The sequence below is a fragment of the Phascolarctos cinereus genome, unplaced genomic scaffold (assembly GCF_003287225.1).
Source record: "Phascolarctos cinereus isolate Bilbo 61053 unplaced genomic scaffold, phaCin_HiC Scaffold_5;HRSCAF=322, whole genome shotgun sequence".
Taxonomy (NCBI): Eukaryota; Metazoa; Chordata; class Mammalia; order Diprotodontia; family Phascolarctidae; genus Phascolarctos; species Phascolarctos cinereus.
The window spans coordinates 160,889,293-160,913,398 of NW_027555958.1; the positions used below are offsets into that span (position 1 = coordinate 160,889,293).

The 24,106-nt window shown below is 36.1% G+C and overlaps 1 protein-coding gene across 1 annotated transcript in view; it reads right to left on the bottom strand.

Moving 5' to 3' along the window:
- GRIK2 (glutamate ionotropic receptor kainate type subunit 2) overlaps positions 1–24,106 on the bottom strand; it is a 798,700-nt gene that overhangs the window by 270,914 nt on the left and 503,680 nt on the right. Inside the window, exon 11 of the mRNA XM_020998276.2 lies at positions 5,656–5,862. Coding sequence (XP_020853935.1) covers positions 5,656–5,862 — 207 coding nt within the window. The remainder of the gene's footprint in view (positions 1–5,655; positions 5,863–24,106) is intronic.

Here is a 24,106-nt window from a genome sequence, read left to right on the forward strand (position 1 = left end):
GTGCATTAGAAAAACTGATGAATGCTCTAGGCTGCATCTTACAAAGCACAAGGAGTATGAACACAGAATACTGATGGAATTAAAGAACTCTGCTATTTAGATAGTCATCAGTCTGATGACTCATAAAAGCCACCATAATTTTGCAGATTCCTAATTGGAGTCATAAAGAATGTATAGCTCAATACCAATCATCTAAGAAATACCAAAGATAGACTAGTTGGAACATCTCTTAGAGCTATGTTAAGAAAACAAAGAGCAGGTCATAGATAGGAAGAGAAGCCTTCTCATTTCCAATTATTTTTCAGCTCCCTTTCCACTGTAAAATACATGTCTCCCAATTCTGTAAAAAAGCAGTCAATAATAAAGCTATGTGAGCCACTTTTCAAAGTATTCCCTCAACTCTCCATGTGCAAGTCAAATAAATTCTAAGTAGCATCATCTTCCCTGAGACAAGAATCATGTGGAATTGGAGACATGCTGGGACATTTGTAACCAAGAGAGCTCAAAGTGCCAAGCTTCATTTGGAGCTGAAAGCTGATTTCATGGGCTTCATCTCAGTGCACACTAAGTCACCAGAATGATAAAAGACTAAGTTTCTTCTACCCTTCTTGTTTCTACATAGTAAGTTTCTTTCTTTTATAGATGTGGTATACATCAACTCACAACAGGAAAGAGGCAATGTGGCATAGTAGAAAGAAGACATGCCCTATTCATGGCTCTCCCCTGCACCAGCTATGTGGCCCTACATGAGTCACGTAACATTCCTGACCCTCAGTTTCCTCATCTATAAAATGGAGATAATTCCTCCTTGGCCTACTTTATAGAGTTGTTGAGATAATCAAATATGATAATGTATATGTCAGTCAATAAATATTTACTAATTGCTTGCTATATAACAGGAACTATGCTAATCACTGGGATACAAAGATGGCCAAAAGGCAGTCCCCCAATCAAGAAGCTAACAGCTTAACGAGGCAGCAACATGTAGAAACAAGCTGCATACTGATAAATTTGAAATAATCAACAGAGAATCAAGGGAGATCAGGCAAGGATTCAAGGAGAAGGTAAGACTTTAGTTGGGACTTGAAGAAAGCAAAGGAAACCAGGAGATGGAAATGAGGAAGGAAAAAATGACAAGGCATGGGAAACAGCCAGTGAAAATCCCTAAGCAGAAGAGGAGAGTTTCTTGTTAGAGGAACTGCAAGGAGTTAAATAAAATTACTTTGTAAATTGTAAAGCATTCTATAAATATTAATAATCCTTGAGGGGGAGAAGCTATATAATACATGCAGTTTCTGCTTATCTATTTATAAATGATTGAAAAAAAATATTAAGCAAGCCTTTGCTATGTGCCAAGCACTGTTCAAAGCTATGGGGACGCAGATATAAATGTGAAAAAAAGGCTCTTATTTGTTATTCCTAAAGCAAAGATCTAACCATTTAAAATTCCCTGCTCAAGAAGCTCTAGTGTCTACCTATTGCCTCTAGGATCAAATAAAAACTCCTCTATTTGGCATTTAAAGCTCTTCAAATCTGGCTTCAACTTATCTTTCCAGGCTGCTTTCACATTTCTCTCTCTCTCTCTCTCTCTTTCTCTCTCTCTCTCTCTCTCTCTCTCTCTCTCTCTCTCTCTCTCTCTCTTTTCTCTCTCTCTCTCCCCTTCTCTTCCCTCCTTTCCCCCCTCTCTCTTTCTCTCTGTCTCTGCCTCTCCCTCTCTGTCTCTGTCTGTCTCTGTCTCTTTTTCTCTATCTCTGTCTGTTTCATGCATATGTGAGCGAACACACACACACACACACACACACACACACACACACACACATACACACACACACACACCTCTGTTCCAGCCAAATTTGACTACTTGCTTGACTACTGGGGCACCTAGGTGGTGAAGTAGATAAAGTATTGATCCTGGAATCAGGAAGACTTCACTTCAAATCTGGCTTCAGACACTTACTACCTGTGTGACTCTATGCAAGTCATTTAATTTCTATTTGTCTCAGTTTCCTCATTCATAAAATGAGGATGATAATAGCACCTACCTTCTAGAAGGATCAAAGGAAGTAATAATTGTAAAGTGCTTAGAATATTGCTTGGCACATAATAAGTGCTATATAAATGTCAGCTATTGGTAGTAATAGTAGTAGTAGTCTTTTCCTCATAAGACTAATGTTACATCTTCTTACTTCTTGCCTTTGTACAGGCATGCCCAGAATGCTGTCCCTCTTCTCCTCCGCCTCTTGGAAACCCTAGTTGCCTTTTAGGCTTAGCCTAACTACCATCTCCTACAAGAGGTCTTTCCATATTTTCCTGGTCAATTGTGCATTGCCCTCCCCTCAAAATTATATCATATTCGCTTATGTGTGTATATATACATCTATCTCTCTATCTATCTATCTATATATGTATGTATATATAGATATATAGAGATAGATAGATATATTTTAAAATTGCTTACCTGATTTTACTGGATGTTTCAAATGTCTTAGTGTAGTTTTAGGCTATCAAAACTTAAAGTAAACTTCCTGGGAGGAGATATTGTTTATTTTTGTCCTTGTTACTACAATATCACAAAGTCTGGCAGAAAGTAGGCATGGGGGCTGGTAAGTAGATGACCTGGGAGTGAAATGTGGCTGGTTTATTGAGACAATCACCAATGATGAAACAATGCTAATATATTTAGTATGCAACATGGAGAAAGGCCATGGTCATTCAGAGAAAGTGGAGCATCTATTTCATCTTGAAGCAAATATATCAGGAAACTGACATAAATTCCAAAGATGTAAGACTCCACTTTGAAGTAAAAAACGAATGTCCTGACTTTCACACAAGTGATGAAATGCAAAGAAAAAAAGGTAACAGCAACTTGATGATTTCATATAGCAAGTTTGCCAAAACTGAAATCGAATGAAAAGTCCTAGCTTTGACTCTTTGGTTGCAACTACTAGGAAGCTAAGTTTGAGTACATAGAGTCTGGCCTGGAGTCAGTAAGACCTGAGTTAACATCCAGTTTCAAACACTCCTTGGATGACCTTGGGCAAGTCACTTAACTTCTGTCTGCCTGTTTCCTCATCTGTAAAATGGGGATTACAGTAGCATTTATCTCACAGGGTTGTTATGAAGATAAAATGAGATAATATTTGTAAAATGCTTAGCACAGTGCCTGCTTTAAGTACCTTATTCATATAATAAGCTTATAAACTCTATTCTTCAATAAACTTTGTATCTAACTTTTTGAAATTAATAAAATAACAGCAAATATATTTAAGATAGATACTTTAACTCTGTCCCATGAAGTCTGGGAAAGGTTATCAATTTTTCCACAAAATGATTCTCCAACTTCCTGGAGTCTATTAAGCCCATCATTATTTTGTCTCACTTGCTATCCTACAGATCCATTACCATCCAACCAAGCCCACATTACTTTATTATTTGGTCTTCCTTACCACAGTTGACATGATTATTTGTTTCTTATCTTCTGGCATGCCATAGTTTAGAGTATATTAGGGCTGCTATGTCAATTGCAAAACTCATTGAAAATAAAAATAGTACATCTGTCTGCCTCAAGTGCCAGTCCATCCCCTACTCAGCTGTCAAAATAATCTTCCTGAAGCACAGTTCTGACTATGTTACTCCACTGTCACTCAACTCTGGTGACTCACTCTCTATGACTTCCAGGATTAATAAATGTGTGTTGAAATTAATAAATGTGTATTGACTTACTAACTGTACAAAGGAAGGAACAAAAGTTTTTTTGAATATTTGCTAATAATAACAACTGATACTCAGGTCAAAGCTAAGTGGTATATAAAACAGGATGAGTCTTTTAACTATTTCCTTTCTCTCTGTTTTGGCATACCTTCTCTCCTCCCCATTTACTGTCAATCTATCCTCTAAGCTTAAATCACCATTAACCTAACCTGTCACATGCCTGATGCTAGCTACAGGGCACATCTTTCTCTAGGGAGCAATCTGACAAAGCAAGATTCAGATAGTCAACACTAGGCTATAAACATCATTATTAAGTGATTCCTATCTCAAGCTCTGGCACATGCTGTGTGGGCCCTGGAGCAACATAATTCATGACATCAGATCAATGCAGATTCTAGTTTTCACCTTCATTCAATACAAAAAAGATAAAGGGAAGAACCAGGGAAAGATACTCAGGTCACAGTACAATGACTGTCACAGATATACTGATCTGTCAAGCCTCAACTAGCCTCTTTGCTTATACTTAAACTAGGCTAACTATCATGTATAGGTTGGTGAGATGCAGGGTGTATCAGTCCCCTTTCCTACTATCTAGTTCCTCTAATTTAGCACAAGCTCTGATGCAAACAGCCTTCACTTTATGAAGCTATTCCCAAAGTGTCTTGTGCTTTGCACAAGACAGTCTATCTCCAGAACATAAGCATTTCACTGCTGTCCCCCATTCCCTCCTTATCACTGTTTCCTGGTTTCCCTGACTTCTTTCAACTCCCAGTTAAAATCCTGCCTTCTACCAGAAATTTTTCCTGCATATAAAGTTTGTATACATTACTTACATGTTGTTTCCCCTACTTGACTATGAGCTCCTTAAGAGTAAGGATTGATTTTTGCCTTTCTTTACATCCCCAGTGCTTATTAGCATAATGCCTGACACATATTAGGCACTTAGTAATGTCTGACTGACTGAAAGCCAAAGAAAGGAGAATTAACAGCATAATGTATATGCACATTTTAAAGTTTTTGTTAACCAACATTGGTTTCTAATAGTATATTTTTAGAGCACTGAGAAAGCCATTTCCTTATACTTTACACTTCTGGCAATGAGATTTTATTTATACAACATAGTATTAATAAGCAGAATTCTTATTTTATTAAATTTGATCATGACCAGATGCCTTAATATTAAGAAATTGTCAAAATAAATGCAAACGTGTCAAAACAAGAAAAGCCAGAGACAATGGCATAGTTTTCGTAAAGATCAGACTGTGTTTCCAAGACAGGAATTCATTGGCACCACCAACTGAGAAATTATGCTTTTTTTAGGCCAAAGAGAAGGGATGCCTGACTTATCCAATTACAAACAACTGCCTGTAATGATATCAGTTTTGACTCACATTGAAATGCCCTGTTGTTTCTGTGTGCTTTTCTATTTCTGTTTTATTTTAAATTTGATCTTGAAAATGAAAACACATCACATGGCTAATTTTTCATATCTTAGATTGTATATGGACTTGTCTCATTCTTCTTATCAGGATAAGATTTGTGAGAGTCATTTGGCAACTATCATGTCTTCCTCCTAGTAAAAGTATTTTTTCAAAGAATTAACAATATAGTTTATCTATTATATATCATGATTAGGAGATGATATTGATTATATAATAAAGAAGGAAGCAAATGCAACATTAGGAAATCAAAATCTGGTGAAAAATGCATTAGTTTTCCAGATTCTGATACACTAAATACTAGTTAACTTAAAGATATAAAACTGACCATTATCTTTCATATCAAGTATCAAACACAATGACAATATGTGTCTTCTAATAAAACAACATAATGACATTCAAATTTAAAAATAAAAACATGTTCTAAAAATATACTCTTGACCCTGAGAGGCTTATGTAACATTTAAAAAGTTGTTTCTACAAGAAATAAAAAAAAAAAACTTACATGATCAATTAGTTCTCGAACCATTCCATTCCACTGTCCATTGACATCATCCTGGGCTCCATATTTTCCATCCTCCACAAGTCTAATCTCATAGGTAAAACCAAGGATTGTAGCTAATTCCCTGAGGAGGTCAATGCAATATCCCTCAAATCGATCATTTCCATACAGGGGCTTATCAGACTTCTTGAACATAACATAGGGTTCTTCCTACAATAATTGAAAACAAAGGGAAGAATTTCATTTAATCACCATATTTATGCATCCTAGAAGCCACAGAATTTCATGCTACAATTTTTAGTATCAATGGCAATTTATTTTGGATATTGTTACTTTTATTTTAACCACTAGTCTCTATGGCTGAAAATAGTCCATTAGGTCAGATTACCCAGAAAATAGTTTTCATTATTTGGAGAGATTTAAAAAACAATGTACCTATGGATTTAAGAGGTGTTAGGCCTCACAATGTTACTTATGTCCTGCCACGTTTCCATTTTCTCCTACTCAGTCCACCGTTATTCATTCCTTTGGGTTAAATCTGAAAGTGAGACATTTTCTAAGTAGGGCATGAGGAAAAGAAGCCTTTATTTAGAGAAAAGAGCAAACTTTGGGAGTCTTATCCATTCATTCCATTAGCATGAATGCCTTCATCAGAATTAGGCTCTTGGAAGGCACAGAGAATTTGGACCCAAGGGGACAAGTTGAAGATTAGGTAACTTTAACTGTGAAGTTTAAATATGGTGACAATAAAGCCTTCATGGATGAGCAGAAGGAGAGAGAACATTCAAAGCTGGCCTATGTTGTATAGGCCAGTGCAAACCTAAAATTGTTATGAAACAAAGAGGAGAATGGGCACCAAAGTGGGCAAGTGGCTAAAAGACAGGAGAGAGCAAGACAAAGAGCCTATTTTACACTCCTACTGTGTTTGAATATGTGATACTTGGTTGTGCTCTCTGAAAATCTAGATGAGACTGTGACTTACCTGTTTTACTAGACAAATACAGCAGATTACATGGAATTTACCAATCTTTGTCAAATCTGTACTAATTCACATAGATATTGCAGATTGTTTATATTTTTGAATATCTTTACATGGGTTTGGTATAAGTTGTTTTTTCCTATCTTAATAAAACAAAAATAGATCTTAAGACTCAGGGGGACTTGTAATATCTTATTTGATTTTCATTCTTCTTAATGAGTATCCCTAATTTGTTGCCCTACAAAATGACATTTTGTTTATTCAATTGATTGATACAATCAAAATCTCAATGTTCAAAAAGAATCAGATGTGAACATTTTACCCTACAAAACCTTCAACTCTGATAAAACATATGATGTTTTTCCCCAACAAAAATTTTAACATACTTTAAATACCATAAGTCTTAGTAAGAGTAGTGCATTTTACATTTCAATGTATAAGAGAGATTAAGGTAGAAGCATCAGAGAAAAATTTAGTGGAGTTTTATTTTGCTCTCCAGATAAACTCTGGCACTCTAAAACTTCCTTTGTTGTTACTTAGAAATATTGTTACAAAACAATCATTAAATTGCTTTGGCCTAGAGCTAACTGAAACACTTAGGATAATTAGAAAAGCATTAGTAAAATTTGAAGGAGTGCTTTATTTTCTTTTTTTCCCCATTCTCTATGTAAAGTATGTAGGTACAGCCCTGAAATTGTTTTCAAAAATAATTTTGTCACTGGATACTCTCTTTAGATGGTACAACAGCATTAAGAGTAGAGTACTGAAATTTAGCAATTTTCCTGCCTCCTTTTAATTATCCTGTCAGTAGAAAGAATCAGGAGTTAGCATTTCACTTCCTTCTTTCCCTACTTCCTCAATAATTTCTGCATAGCTCATAGTTTCTCTCTCCTCCTCATCTAAAGCCTTCATAAGAGGGGATTTCAACATACATATTTATGATTCCTCAAATACCCTAACTTTCCACTTCCTCAGTCTATTCAATTTTCATGACCTACATCTCTCCTCTACATGAGCTACAGAAATGATGACACCCTTGCTCTTGACATTTTCCACAACTATTCCATACCCTTGCATACAAACCCTGAAATTCTGTCTTTTTTTCTTCCATCTTTCCCTGTGCCTTACAATGTCTAACTCTGCTCTTCATCCTCAATGTCATCTTCATGACTCCCACCCCTCAGTTGTTTCCCAGGATATTCATTACCTCTACACTGTCCACACTCTCCTCCTTTCTCCTTGGTGACCCCTTGGTGAGCTAACTCAACTCCACACTGACCTCTTCCTTTCAATCTCTTGCTCCTGTGTCCTTACAAAAGCAACACCAATGATGGATCTTGATCACATGAGGCTCAAAAGAGCTAGGGGTGATCATGAAACAGTAATTTCCACTATGCCCACTACAAATTGATCTTATCTAATTTTAACTGAGTCCTCATTGCATGAAGGTAAACATTTCATTTTGTCCTTATCTTTTCCCTACTTTACTCTCCACAGAAGCTATTTGGCCTTTCTTCAATCCTTCTACAACACCCCCACCCACGGAGCTGAGGACCTTACCTCGTACTTCAAAGAGAAAAACAGAATATTCACCAAGAATTCCATCTTGCTCACAGTCTCACATCATTCAGACATTTTCCTCTATTCCTCCACTCCAAGCTCGCACAAAGAGGTGGCCCTTCTCCTAACCAAAGACAGCCCTTCAACATGGGCATCTCATCTCCTGTCTTTTCCAATATATTTCCTTCATTATCCTTCCCCACCTTCTCTCTCACAGCTTCAGCTTCTTTCTGCTGCCTTCTTCCCTGCTATATGCAAATATGCCCATCTAACTTCCTACCCTTAAAAAAACCTTCACTTGATCCTATCATCTCCATCAGTTATCTTTTTATATCGCACCTCTTAACTTTGGTTAAATGCCTTAAGAACATTATTTCACATTTGGTGCCTCTACTTCCTCTCCTATCACTCAACTCTAAACACTCAGCAGTTTGGCTTTTGATCTTCTCATTCAACTGAAACTTCCCTATCCAAAGCTACCAACTATCTCCCCATTGACAAATCTAATAGCCTTTTCTCAATCCTGAGCCTTCTTGACTTCTCTGAAGCTTTTGCTAATGTTCATGTTCTTCTCCTGGATTCTCCCTCCTCTCTAGATTTTCATGATTCTGATCTATCCTGGTTGTTCTTTCTGTATAACTGCTACTTCTGTCTTTCTTATTGGTTCTTTATCCATGTCATACCCACTAATCTTCCAAAGTTTTGTACTAGTCCCTCTTTCTTTTTCTGCTCTGTACTATTTCAATTAATAATTTCATCAGTTCTCATACTTCATCTATTATGTCTATGCAGATGATCTATATCAAAGCTTATCTATCCACATAGTCTCCCTGCCAAGCTGGAGTCATGCATCTCCAACTACCCCTTAAACATCTCAAACTTGATGCCTCATGACATCCCAAACTCAATAAATCCAAAACAGAATTCATTATGTTTTAAAAAATATCCTTCCCATCTTCTTAACTTCCCTCTTACTGTACAGTATTCCACCAATCTTAAAGTCACACAGGTTCACAACTTTCATGTCATCTTCAACTCTTCAGTTACATATCCGATTTGTTGTCAAATCATTGTCATTTCTACCTTTACAGCATCTTTTATATGTGTCTTCTTCTCTACATTACTACAGCCACAACTCTAGGTCGTGTTTTAATCACCTCTCACTTGGACTAATACAATAGCTTCAAGTGTCTCCCCATCTAATCCATCCCCCACATAGCTGCCAAAACGATTCCTCTGAAGCATAAGTCCAACCCATTACTCCCTGCTCAGTAAGTCCAGTGGTTCCCTATCACCTACAGGATCATATATAGACTCCTCTGTTTGGCATTTAGAGCTCTTTATAATGCGGCCCCTTCCTATGTCTCCATTCTTCTTTGACCTCACTTCCCTCTATGTATTCTATTACCTAGCTACACTGGACTACTTGCAGTTCCTCAAAACACAACACTCCATGGTCTCTATGCCTTGGTATTGGGTGTCTCTCATGCCTGGAATGCATTAGTGCCTCATCTTCACCTCACAGTATTCCTGGTTTTCTTTAATATTCAGATCAAAGCCCGCCTTCTACAATAGGTGTTCCATAGTGACCACTAGCTTCCTTTGAGATTATATTCCATCTATTTTTTCCATCTATTATATTCCATGTATTTGGTATGTGAATTTTTATGAATTTAATTATTTATGTATTGTCTTCTCCATTAGAATGTCCAGAAAGCGAGGATTGTATTTTTATTCCTGTATCTGTGGTAGTTGATATTGGAGGCAGTTATGCAGGTGATGCAGTGAAAAAAATGTTGGGCTTGGAGTAAAGAAGATCTGAATGCAAATATGGCCTCAGACACTAGATGTGTGAGCTAGGCAAGTCACTTAATTTATGTTTGTTTCAGTTTCCCCATCTTCCACAGGATTGTTGTGAGGATCAAATGAGATTAATAATTGTAAAGTACTGAGCACAGTGCCTGGAACATAGCAAGTGCTGTATAAACGTGAGCTATTGTTGTTGTTGTTCTTGTTGTTCTTGTTGTTCTTGTTATAGCGTTACCTCTCTTTGCATCTGTAGCCCTTAACGCAGTAGCTGGAATATGGTTAAGTGTTTAATAAATTCTTGTTGATTGACAGACTAGTCCCAATTTTGAAAAAAGCTGCATCATCTTGAGCAATTACCTCATTTCTTTTAATCCTGGGTTTATTTATTCCTCTGTTAGAAAATGATAGATTCCTCAAAGAATTGTTGTGTGATAATGCTTTGTAAACTGTGAATTTCTAAATAGCTGTGAGTTAATATAAACTAAGATGAAAATATCTGCCTATATAAATATACTTGGAATTTCTCATAACCACAGATTTCTACAGTATTTAACATAATACAATTATGTCATGAATTACCTTTAAGTCCAGAATGCTCCTAGATAGAGTTTATGTGATGCCTTTATCTATTATTACATTTATATGCATATTTTCAAGATCTTGAATAAATTTAATTCCAATGTATTATATGATGGTGATATAATTAGGGGTATATTGGAGAAACAGTTTGGCTTAAATATAGAGTGTTGACCAAGTCTTGCCTCCTACACATACTGACTTTATGAGAGTTGACAAATCAATTAACTTCTCTACTGTAGACAATTCATTAAGACTATAAAGTTGGTACAGTTGAGAGAGTACTGTCCCTAGAGTCAGGAAGAACTCAGTTCACATCTGGTGTCAGACACTAGCTGGGCAAGTCACTTAACTTCTGTTTGCCTTAATTTCCTCAAATGTAAAATGATGATAATAGGAGCATCTGCCTCCAAAGGTTACTGTGAAAATCAAATGAGATATTTGCAAAATTCACTTAGCACAGTGTCTGACACATAGAAGGGACTTTATAAATATTAGCTATTTTTAAAGTTGAAGAGAAGATCTAATCTTTGCTAGTAGAGAAGGAAACCTCCCTATGCCATTGAAATCTCAGGCAAGATCAGGAACAAAACTGTAAAAGTAACTATGGCTTCAACTGAATGAAATGAAAACCTTTCTTTGAAAAAAAACTCCACAGATGCTGAGCACAGTGAGTATTGAAGAAGACCATAAAAATTTAATTGATTATATTTTAATAAACAGAAAACTACTGGTTTTATACATGGCAATCATTGGTAGTCAGTCAGCTAATTTGCTAGAACAAATATTAAAATCAATATCAAAGTATTTGAATAAAAATGAGAAGATATGATATAAAAGTAAAAATCAAACCTTAATTTTAATCTAGTCATAGATATTGAAAAATAATGAGAAGTAGGTAAAAGAACAGGAATTAACACAGACTTTTTCATTTCCAAAGAAATTTTTAGCAATTTTAATCTATTGCTACAATAAGGAGATCAAAAGAGCCTAGAATTCCCCTCAGCCTTGACCTCTTGACATCTTTGCCAAACAGAGAGGTAAACAAAGAAAACAGTAGTCTGAAGTATAAACTAATTCTAATTCAATATTTTATTTTTTACAATTGCATATTAAAAAAAATCTTAACATTAAATTTTTTTAAAAATTAGTTCCAAATTCTCTTGTTTCCTCACCCCCCTCTTCCCTCCCTCCATCCCCTAATTCCTTCTTTCCTGTCCTGTCCCTTACTTGATAAAGCAAGAGATTTGATATAGGTTATACATGTGCAGTTTTGCAAAACAGATTTCCATATTAGTCATGGTGTGAAAGAAATCATAGCTCCCTCCACCCCCCCAAAAAAAAACACAACTGAAGAAAAATTAGGAAAGTAACAAATAGTATGCTTCAATCTGTGTTTAGACTTCATCAGTTCTTTTTCTGGAGACAGGATTTTTCATCATAAATCATTCAGAATTGTCTTGGATCACTGTATTACTGAGAATAACTAAGTTATTCACAGTTGATCATCATATAATATTGCTGTTACTATGTACAATGTTCTCCTGGTTCCACTCATTTCATTTTGTATTGATTCACTAAGTCTTCCTAGGTTTTCCAGAAAACATCTTGCTCATCATTTCTTATAGCACAAAAGTATTCCATCATAATTATTTACAACAACTTGTTCAGCCATTCCCCAATTGATAGGCATCCCCCCAATTTCTGATTGTTTTCCAACACAAAAAGAGATGCTATAAATAGTTTGGTACATATAGGTCTTTTTATCGAAAAAATATTTGGGATACAGACCAAGGAATGATATTTCAGAGTCAAAGGGTATGTATGCATGGTTTTATAGCCCTTTGGACAGAGTTCTAAATTGCTTTCCAGAATGGTTGGATCTGTTTACAATTTTACCAACAGTGCCTTAGTGTTCCGATTTTCTCACATCCCCTCCAACATTTGTTATTTTCCTTTTCCATAATATTAACTAGTCTGATAGGTGTGAGGTGGTACATCAGAACTGTTTTAATTTGCATTTCTCTAATTAATAGTGATAGAGCATTTTTATATGACTATTTATAGCTTTGATATCTTCATCTGAGAACTGCTTATTCATATCCTTTGTTCATTTATGAATTGGGAAATGACATGTATTCTTACAAATTTGACTCAATTCTCCATGTATTTGAGAAATGAGGTCTTCATCACAGAAATTTGCTGTAAATTTTTCTTTCACAATCATGATTACTGTGTATTTCCCTTCACCCTATTTTCTTCCTTTTTTTCCTATTGTCTCTCTCCTTTCCCCTTGTTCTTCCTCAAAGGTGTTTTGCTTCTGATCACCACCTGCCCGAAATCACCCTTCCTTTTATCAGCCCCTCTGCCTTCTCATATCCCCTTTCTCTCCAATTTCTCTGTAAGGTAAGACAGATTTCTATACCAACTGAATCTGGGCATTATTACTTCTTTGAGCCAATTCTGATCAGAGTAAAGTTCAAGCACTGTCTCCCACCACAAAACCTTCTTCCCCTTCATTGTATAAGCTCTTTCATGCCTTTTTTATGTGAGAAAATTTACCCCATTCTACCTCTCCCTTGTCTCTTCTTCCCAATGCATCCCTCCTTCTCATCCCTTATTTTTTTTTGATATCCTATCATAGTCAACTCACATTCATACCCTCTGTCTACATATACTTCTAACTGATCTAATAATGAAAAAATTCTTAGGAGTTACAAATACCATCTCCCCATGTAGAATGTAAACAGCTTAATCTTATTGACTCCCTTATGATTTCTCTTTCCTGTTTACCTTTTTATGCTTCTGTTGAATCTTCTATTTGAATGTTAAACTTTATATTCATCTCTGTTCTTTTCATCAGGAATGTTTGAAAGTCTTCTATTTCATTAAATATCCATTTCCCCCCCCCACCCTGAAGGATTATATTCAGTTTTTCTGGGTAGGTGATTCTTGATTGTAATCCTAGCTTTTGCCTGCCAAAATATCACACTCAAATCCTTCTGATCATTTTATGTAGAAGATGTTAAATTTTGTATTACCCTAACTATGGCTTCACAATATTTCAATGATTTCTTTCTCATTGCTTGCAGTATTTTCTCCTTAACCAGGTAGCTCTGGAATTTGGATATAATATTCCTGGGAGTTTTCATTTTGTGATCTCTTCCAAGAGGTGACTGACAGATTCTTTCAATGTCTATTTTACTTTTTTGTTCCAGGATAAGCAGTTTTCCCTGAAAATTTCTTGAAATATGATGTCTAGGCTCTTTTCTTGATCATGTCTTTCAGACAGTCTAATAATTCTTAAATTATCTCTCATTGATCTATTTTCCAGGTTAGTTGTTTTTCCAATGAGATATTTCACATTTTCTTCTATTTTTTCTTTCTTTTGATTTTGTTTTATTGTTTCTTTAGGTCTCATGAAGCCATTAGCTTCCACTTGCCCAATTCTAATTTTTAAGGAATTCTTATTCTTATTCTTATTCTTATTATTTTTAGTGAGGCAATCAGAGTTAAGTGACTTGCCCAATGTCACACAGCTAGTATGTGTCAAATGCTTGGTCTGAGGCTGGATTTGAATTCAGGTCCCCCTCACTTCAGCACTGGTACTCAATCCACTGTGCCATCTAGCTGGTCCAGGAATTATTTTCTTCAATGAGCCTTTGTACCTCCTTTTGCATTTGGCCCATTCTAATATATAAGGAGTTCTTCTCTCCAGTGAATTTTTGTACATTTTTTTCCATTTGGACAATTCTGCTTTTTTAAGAAATTCCCTTCCATGGATTTTTGTGTCTCTTTTAGCATTTGGCTTTTTCTGTTCTTTAAGCTGTTATTTCCTTCAGTACTTTTGGGCTTCTCTTACTAAGCTGTTGACTTTTTTTTTCATAATTTTCCTAATTTCTTTTCCTAATTTTTCCTTTGCCTCTTATTTAATTTTTAAAATCCCTTTTGAGCTTTTCTAGGAATTCTTTTTTTTGAGTCCAAGATCAATTCACAGTTTTGTTTGAGGCTTTGTATATACCTGTTTTAACATTATTGTCTTCTTCTGAGTGTGTGTTTTGATCCTCCCTGTCACCATAGTAACTTTCTATGGTCACATTCTTTTTTTGTTGCTGGTTCATTTTTCTAGCCTATTTCTTGACTTCAAAATTTATGTTAAAATTGAGCTCTGCTCATGAAGTGGAGGTGGCATTGTACCAATATTCAGGTTTTTCTACTGATATGTTCAGAGCTAGTTCTGGGGGGTTGTGAGTTTTCAGTCTTTCCAACGTGCTGTGATCTAAGGAAAGGTGTGGTCACTGGTCTCCTGGCCTGTACTCTGGTCTGAGAGCAACCACAAACACTCTTTTCTGCCCTGGAACCATGACCTGGGTGCCCTCTTCCCTGTGGCCAAATGCTCTAGAGTGCTAGTGCTCCTGCATGCCTTGTGACTGTGACTCAGAACACATAAGGGCAATACAACATGGTCTTATATTTAGGGCCAGCAAAGGGTCCCCTTTAACCTCCTTCTAACCAGTTGTCTAACTGCCTCTGTGGGCAAAGAGCTCAGGAAGCTGCTGCCTCCAATTCCATATAAAATCATTTTTTGGTCAAAGGATATGAACAGGCAGTTTTCATATGAAGAAATTAAAGCTTTCTATAGTCATATGAAAAAGTCCTCTAAATCACTATTGATTAAAGAAATGCAAATCAAACCAACTCTGAGGTACCACATCACACCTATCAAATTGGCTAACATGAAAAAACAGGAAAATGATAAAATTGTAGAAAATGTGGGGAAATTGGAACACTAATGCATTGTTGGTGAAGTTCTGAACTGATCCAAACATTCTGGAGAGCAATTTGTAACTATGCCTAAAGATCTATGAAACTGTGCATACCCTTTGACCCAGCAATATCAATTCTAGGTCTGAATCCCAAACAGATCATAGAAATGGAAAAAGGACACACATGTACAAAAATATTTATAGCAATTCTTTTTGTGGTGGCCAAGAACTGGAAATTGAGGGGATGCCCATCAACTGGGGAATGACTCAACAACTTGTGTTATATTAATGTAATGGAATCTATTTTTCCATAAGAAATGATTAGCAGGCAGACTTCAAAAAACCTGGAAAGACTTACATGAATTGATGCTGAGTGAAGTGAGCAGAACCAGGAGAAGAACATTGTACACAGTGACAGCAAAATTGTACAATGACTAACTTTAATAGACTTAGTTCTTCTCAGCAATGCAAGGATCCAAGACAACTCCAAAAGACCCATGGTGGAAAATCTATCTACAGCCAGAAAAAGAATTATGGAGTCTGAATGCAGATTGAAGCATACTATTTGTTCTCTTTTTTGTTTCTTTCTTCTTTCTCATGATTCTTCCAACTGGTTCTAATTCTTCTTTACAACATGACTAATGTGAAATTTTTAAAAATCATTTTAAAAATCTCATGACAAAAGATGATGAAAGATTATGAGTAATGCCATCTCATAAAAAATGGGAATCATCAGAGGAATAATTAATTGATACAAAGATTGGTTACAACTGGATCGACTTCCAAGCAAATATGACAGAGTAAGCAGTAAGCCACTCTCATTCTCCCTTATTGACCTCTAAAAATCCAGAAAATATCCCCTTCAGGAAAAACCCTGGAACAGCGGAGCCATCAGAAAGATGGGGTGCAGCAGTCTTTTGGCTCAGGGAGCTTGGGGGATTAACGGGAAAGGTCTCTCTTCCTCTGGTGGAAGAGGAACAGTATAGGAGGGGAGGCATCCTGGCAAGCCAGAAGATTGACTAACGAGAGCCCAGTCCTTAGAAAATACACAGAACCCTATTTATTGCCCAATTAAAATTCAACATGTAGAAAGTTATGGGAGGCTATTTATGGCCATGAATGACTAAGAGTGTTACACTGTAGTGATGAATCTTCTTATTGGATGAGGAGGTGGACATAAGAGTGCAAACAAAAGGTTTGAGTTGGTGATCTCTTACTTTCAAATAAGTATGTAAGACTGCTATGAGCTTCCAAGTAGGAAAGGTGCCTCTGTTTCTTTTGTTTCTTTTGTGTTTTTTCTATCCCCACTTCATAGATGAATGGATATTTGGAGATGGAATTACACATGCTGTGATAGTGCTGGCTTCTAAGGTTCCAAAGAGCCATCAGAGATTCTCTTATAAACAGAGTCAACAGCAGAGACCCCTGGAAATAAGTACAGCAATAGCTGAGACAAGTGAGGAATCAGCCCTATGGAGTAAACTGCTTAACATGCCTTAACAGTAGGTTGACCTATCAAGAGAGATACCATGTCATTCATGAGCTAGCTACACAAAGGGAAGGAGTAACTTGTCCATCACTCATGCCACATTGGCAAGATATCCAACTAAATAACATGCTGAGGACATTTAAAGATGAATCTGGAGAGACAGACAACACAGATGAAAAAGTAGATAGGATTTGTTTTTTAAAATGCATAATAAACTTTTCCCCATCAATGACAGTACAGTCATCAGATCTGCACGCTAGTATGCAGACCCTGTTGTGCTGTGTAAGGAAACAAACTGCACTAGAGAACATAAAGAAAAGAAGACCAGTGAGACTAGACCAAATATACACAAAAGATATGATTTAAACGGAGGATACAAAATTTGGGAGGCATTGATGGCTTGCTTTTCCAAGCTAAAGAGAAAAGGATAGCAAAATAATGAGGAAAAAATCTTGGAACATTTTAGCAAAGAAACTGAGAAAATATTAATAATCACCAACTCATATGCCTATTTCCCCATCCCAATAAAACTACTATGAGAGAAATCTACAGGCAGATGTAGCATGGCATGGTGGATTGAGAGCCTTCCTTGGTATAAGGAAGACTTGAATTCACATCCTGTCTCCGACATATTTTGGCTATATGACTTTAAGCAACTCATTTAACCTCTTAGTACTCCTGGCACCTCTTTAATACTACAAGAAGCAGAACATATGCTATAATGGAATGCCAAAGGTTCTGAAGAATCAGAATTGAGAATTACCCATAGGGCAATTGAGAGATATCTTGTTCAAGTGATCCCATTCCATCTCATCTCCTTCAACAAATTGTTCCCTCTGTCATACCAACTCTTACTTATTTTCAATCTCTGTCTATTGACTCATTTCTCACTGTATGCAAACATGCTCACATCTCACCTATCCTAAAAAAAAAACTCTCTTGATCCTTCCAACCCCACTATTGTCCTAAATCTCTTCTGCCTTTTGTATCTGAAGTCCTTGAAAAATTCATATAAAATAGATTCCCCCATCTTCTCTTCTATCACTCTCTTCTTAACCCTTTACAATCTGGATTCTGATCTAGTGGAAGTTCACCAGCACATTGGTAGGAAAAAGAAATTCTGAATGGGAGGACACGGATAAATTAAGATATGCATTATCAGAGGGAAGATCCAAATTGGTATGATTATAGACCCACAGAAGCAGCAAAATATCTTTCAAGGGTAACATGTGTGACATTTGGGGGTGCTTAGGTTCCAGGGTTAAGTGACTTGCCCAGGGTCACACAACTAGTAAGTGTCAAGTGTTTGGTCTGAGGTCAGATTTGAACTCAGGTACTCCTGACTTCAGGGCTGGTGCTCTATCCACCGCACCATCTAGCTACCCCCTACCACCACAATTTTTCCAAACCATTTCATCTTTCTTCAAAGTCCTCTTGGTTCCTCTGACCCCTGACCCTCTTACCTGAGAATCTTGGCTCATATTTCACTTAAAAACAATGATGCCATTTATTTCTAGTTCCCCCTTCTTTCCTCATCACCCAATCACCCTTCTATCAGTATCCCCTCCTTCACTCCTGTCTCACATAAATGAGGTAGTCCTTGCCTTGTCAAGGCAAACTACTCTACATGCACAAGTGATCCCAGCGCAGCTCATCTTCTCCAGCAGATTGCCCCCTCTATCATCTGCACTCTCTCAGTAATCTTCTATCTCTCCCTATATATAGCAAGCTGCTTCCCTGTTTCCTACAAACAGGCTCATGTTTTCCCCATCCTCAAAAACCTTCACTGGATTTATTCAACCCCATTAGCTATACTCCCATATCTCTCCTCCATTTTGTGGCTAAACCCCTTAAAAGTCCAACTACATTAGCTGCCTCTACTTTTTTCCCTTATACTCTCTTATTACTCTTTGCAGTCTAGCTTCTGAGGCCTTCATTTACTCCAAACTGCTCTCTCCAAGGTAATTAAGGTTTTCTTGATTGCTCAGTCTAATGGCCTTTTTTTTTTCAATTCAGGCCTTCTCTAGCCTTTAATACTGCTGATCACCTGCTTCTCCTTGACATTCTAATCTCTCCCAGTTTCTGTGACTATTGTCTCCTAGCTCTCCTCCTATATGACTTCTCAATCTTCTTTGCTACATCTACATTGAACTCAGAGCAGGTAACTATGGGTGTCCCACAATGCTCTGCTGACTGTCCTCTCCTTCCTCTACACTATTTTATTTGGTGATCTTCATCAGTTCCCTTGGATTTAATTCACATTTCCATTCTGATGATTATCAAATCTGCTTATCTTGCTCTAACTTCCCTGATGACCTCCAGTATCCTGTCTCCAATTGCCTGTTGTGCATCTTGGACTAAGATGTCCCAGAGACATCTTACACTCAACATGTACAAAACTGAATTCATTGTCTCTATCTCCAAAGCTTTCTCCTCTTCCTAACTTCCTTATGTTAAGAGTGCCACCATCTTCCCAGTCCCCAAGCTAAAATCTCACTTTCTACAGGAAGTATTTCCTATTTTTTTCCCTTAATTAACTTAACTTTCCCTTAATTCTAGTCCTTTCCTTCTGTTGATTATTTCTAAATTTTCCAATACATAGCTTGTTTCTACATGGTTGTTTTCTTGTTTCCTCCATCATACTGTGAGCTTCTTGAGAGCAAGGACTGCTTTTACCTATCTGATTATTCTTAGAATTTAGTACATTGCCTGGAAAATATCAGGAACTTAATAAATGCTTGTTGACTGACCATTTTGTAAATTTTTCTGGTCCTGCTTATCCTATAAACTCTGCAACAATTTAAACAAGTTTCCTATGCTTCTTTAAAGTCTCCAGATTTATCATTTCTTACAGCCGAAGCATTCCATTGAATACATATAACATAATTTTCACAGCCATTCCTCAGTCAGTGGATTCTCACACTGTTTCCAAGTTTTGTTTTGTTTTGTTTTGTTTTTGCTAGGCAATGGGATTAAGTGACTTGCCCAGGGTCACACAGCTAGTAAGTGTTATGTGTCTGAGGCTGGATTTGAACTCAGGTCCTCCTGAATCCAGGGCCGGTGCTCTATTTGCTGCGCCACCTAGCTGCCCCTGTTTCCAAGTTTTAATAAAACAAGATTCAATACTATAAAGATTTTGGCAATATGTGGTATATTTATTTTTGTCTTTGACCTCTTTGGAGCAATGGTAGCATGGCTGGATCAAAGGATATGTACAATTTAATGACCTTTCTCACATAATCTTTTTCCAGAATGGTTGTACCAATTCACAGATCCCTTCAATAATTTAATTACTCTACCTATCTTCCTGTAGCCCTTCCTACATGGACTATTTTTGTCTTTTATCATCATTTCCATTTTCACAGGTGTGAAGTGAATCTTCAGAGTTATTTAATTTTCTTTTCTCATATTGTTAATGATTTGGGAACATTTTTTCCTATGGTTGTTGATTTATTTTCTTTTGAAGATTGTTTAAATTCTCATCTTTTTCAATCTGTTCTTTTCCACCTGAATGAAAAAAACCCTCACTAATACTAGAAGTTTAACACATGATCTTTTGTTTCTTTTCTTGAATAATCATTATTCACAGGCAAAATAATAGCTCATACAAAAGAAAGGAAACATGACTGACTATGATCAACAAATTATACTCTTCTTCCAAAAGATATGGTTATCCATTCTAAATCATGTTTTATAATTTTAAAAATGCTTACAGAATCATAGATCTGGAGCTGGAAATAAAATGACTTCCCTTATGTCTTTCTGCGTGTATTAAGATGATACAGGCAATTACTTAGTGCCCTTCAATGAAATTAAGATTTCATGTTATACTTCTAGGATTCTTCTATTGCTCTTTTCTTCAAATTAGACATAAGAGCATGACAAGAGGTCCCAAACTTATCACCCAAATTAGACTTTTTTATCTGGCAGGTGGCAGATTGTTGTCATACCATCTATCTGATGGACTTTAGAAGAAATGCTAGAGGTCATCATCCTTAAGAGAAATAGATGACATGTAAATACAAACTGTTTAAAAGTAGAAATAAAAGAATGCTCAAAACTTGTTCTTTTGTCTTACATTTTCCCTCTAAATGGTTTTGAAACAAACACTATTTTGATCATGCAAGTTTGCTCATAATATTTATTATTCTAGCTGTCAAATGAGAATTGTTGAATTTTCTCTAAGGTCTCATTTGTATTATCCATACAGATTAGCCCTAGAGGCAGTTGCTAACAGTAGATAGAGCAATGGGCCTGAAGTCAAGAAGACCTGAATTCAAATCTGTTGTCAAAAACTTACTAGCTGTGTGACTCTGGACTAACCCTCTATTTGCCTGTTTCCTCACCTATGAAATGGAGATAATAATAATATCTACTTTGAGGATCAAATGATGTAATATTTATAAAATGTGCCTAACACAGTGCCTGGTAAATAGCAGGTGCTACATAAATGCTTATTCCTTTCCTCCTTTTTATATAGTGAGTTAAAGTTTATAAAGCAATCTTAGGTACATATTATTTATTTTGATTCTCACAATAATCCTATAAGTAATGAAAGAGTCACTCTTCCTATTTGTTGTTGTTCAGTCGTTCAGTCATGTTTGACTCTTCACAACCCCATGGATTTGTCCATGGAGTTTTCTTGGCAAAGAATCTAGACTTGTTTTGTCAGTTACTTCTCTAGTGTGTCTCCCTTGAATAGATGAGGAAGTGAGGCAAATAAGGGTTAATTGATTTCCCCAGGGTCACATAGGTAGTAAGTGTCTGATGTGGCACAGATTTTCCCAACTCTAGGCCAGTGCTCTCTCCACTGCACCATGTAGCTGTCCTCTTCCTGTTTAACAGATGTGAAAAATGGGACTCTAAGAGGTTAAGTGACTTACCTGTTGTTAATCAGTCAGTAATATTTATTAAGTCCCTACTATGTGCCAGGCACTATGCTAAGCATTGGGGATAAAAAGAAATCTAAAAGACAGTCCTTGCCTTCAAGAAACTCACAGTCTAATGTTCACAATACCAGTAAGTGTTTTTCCTGACTCCTATCCCAAGACCCTTGTTACTACAGCTTGTTGACTTTTATGTATAAATGTATCATATAGAGTATATATGGGTAACATACGGTTCTAGAATTTAGCTATATATAATACCTATATATAATATGTATATTGTATGTGCATAAACACACAGGTACTCAAATACTCAACTCAACTGTGATCTCATTGATGTGCCTATTCCCATCAATAATACAACAATATATGCTGTCAACCCTTATCCATGTCCTTTCATAAGCTTGTCACAGGGAACCTACCCAAAATTCTGGGGTTTTCCTTGCTTTTCACATATTCATAGGTTGATTTAATTTAGGAGGTCTTACTGAGTGTGTTTCTGTGAGTGTATATACACATATATATATGCATATATATATGTATATATATATATATACATATATATATGCATATATATATGTATATATATATATATATATATGTATATAGAGAGACACACATACATATATATGAGGGAATGAAGGAATTATTGCATACAATCACAGGTATATACACACTCATACACATATGTATATATGTATCTACATAATACAACATATACATATATACATATGTGTGTATCAAGGTCCCAGGAACTGCATTGTTCCTAAGACCACTGACCTTACCTTCGACCTAGTCATCATCTGGAAGAGCAATCATTGTAGAGATTTTTGCAGGTCAGTTGTGACTGATGAGCAGGTACCTAGATAATCATCCTTTAGACTACCAGTTTTGCTACCAGACTGGTCCCCATAGCCATTGTCCAGGGGATGAACCCTTGTGGACATACAACCTGACATTTGTCTCTACTGGTTTCATAACACCCTGTTCCTCAGCATCCATAGTTGCTATTGAACCAAAAAAGAAAGAAAGTTCTTGCCACTTAAGTCCTTGGCACTACCAAATGATTCAACATTAGAAATGGATATAGTTTTATCAATGGAAATGCCATTAAAGAAGAAATAATATCATTTATTTTAATGCTGCACTCTAAGGACCATTGGTCCTTTCCATCAGACATGAAGCTGAAGTCTGCTACATATGTTGTATCCTTTTATTAGAATATGAACTCCTTGAGAGCTCTTTGTATCTTGAGCATTTAACACTTTGCTTTGCACATACTAAGTGTTTAATACACACTGTTTAGTTCCTTCATCTTTCTTTTGGCAAGGCAATTGGGGTTAAGTGACTTGCCCAGGGTCACACTGCTAGTATCATGTGTCTGAGGTCAGATTTGAACTCAGGTCCCCCTGACTCCAGGGCTGGTGCTCTATCCACTGTGCCCCCTAGCTGCCCCAGTTCCTTTATTTTCAAATGCTATAAGAGTAGAGCAGAAATTCTGGATGGTTCTACCCAGCTAGAAACACTTCAGATACCACCATGTAATAGACTTCTGTGTCTGTCATTTGAGGATGACCTTGCCTAATTCAAAGAAGCTTAACACCAGAAGACTGGTCTGTAGTATAACTATGTGTTTCTGTATCTATCTACAAACACATACACACATACACACATATATACATATATACATATGTGTATATATGTACATACATACATGTGTGTATATATACTCATATATGTGGAAAGAGAATACATGAGCCATTGAAATCATAGACCTTTTGAAGTGATGAAAAAATATTTAGTTAACTAACTATTCATTAATATGAATAATCAGAGCCAAAATATGAAGTCTTAGAAGTGGAAGATTTTTTTTAATGGAAGAAACTTTCTTATTTGTAAATAAATTCATATAAAATACTTCTTATTGCATATACATTTGATCATATATCTTTCACTCAATTCAAGAAGTTATAAGCTCAAAGGAAATAATAATCATTTGTTTAAATTACATATTTATAATTTTGTTTCATTATATTTATTCTGTGTGATTCAAAATGGTATTTTAAGGGGAATATATATATATATATGTGTTTAAACAGTAATAGTGTTATACCATTATTATTGTAGAGATAAGTAGAAATCTAGATTTATAAATTTAAACGATTGACTATTTAGTTTTATTACTATTCAGATAACTCAATCTCTATGTTCTCCTAATCCCCTTCACCACTATCATATCTTCAAGTCTGACATTTATATCCTATAACAAAATGTTTTCAAATACCCTAAAATGTCTAACATATGCTTCTTTCACTCTATACTGAAACTCAATTTTTTGTTTACTCAAGAATAAAGATTGATAAAAATAATTAGCAAAAGATTTAGCCTG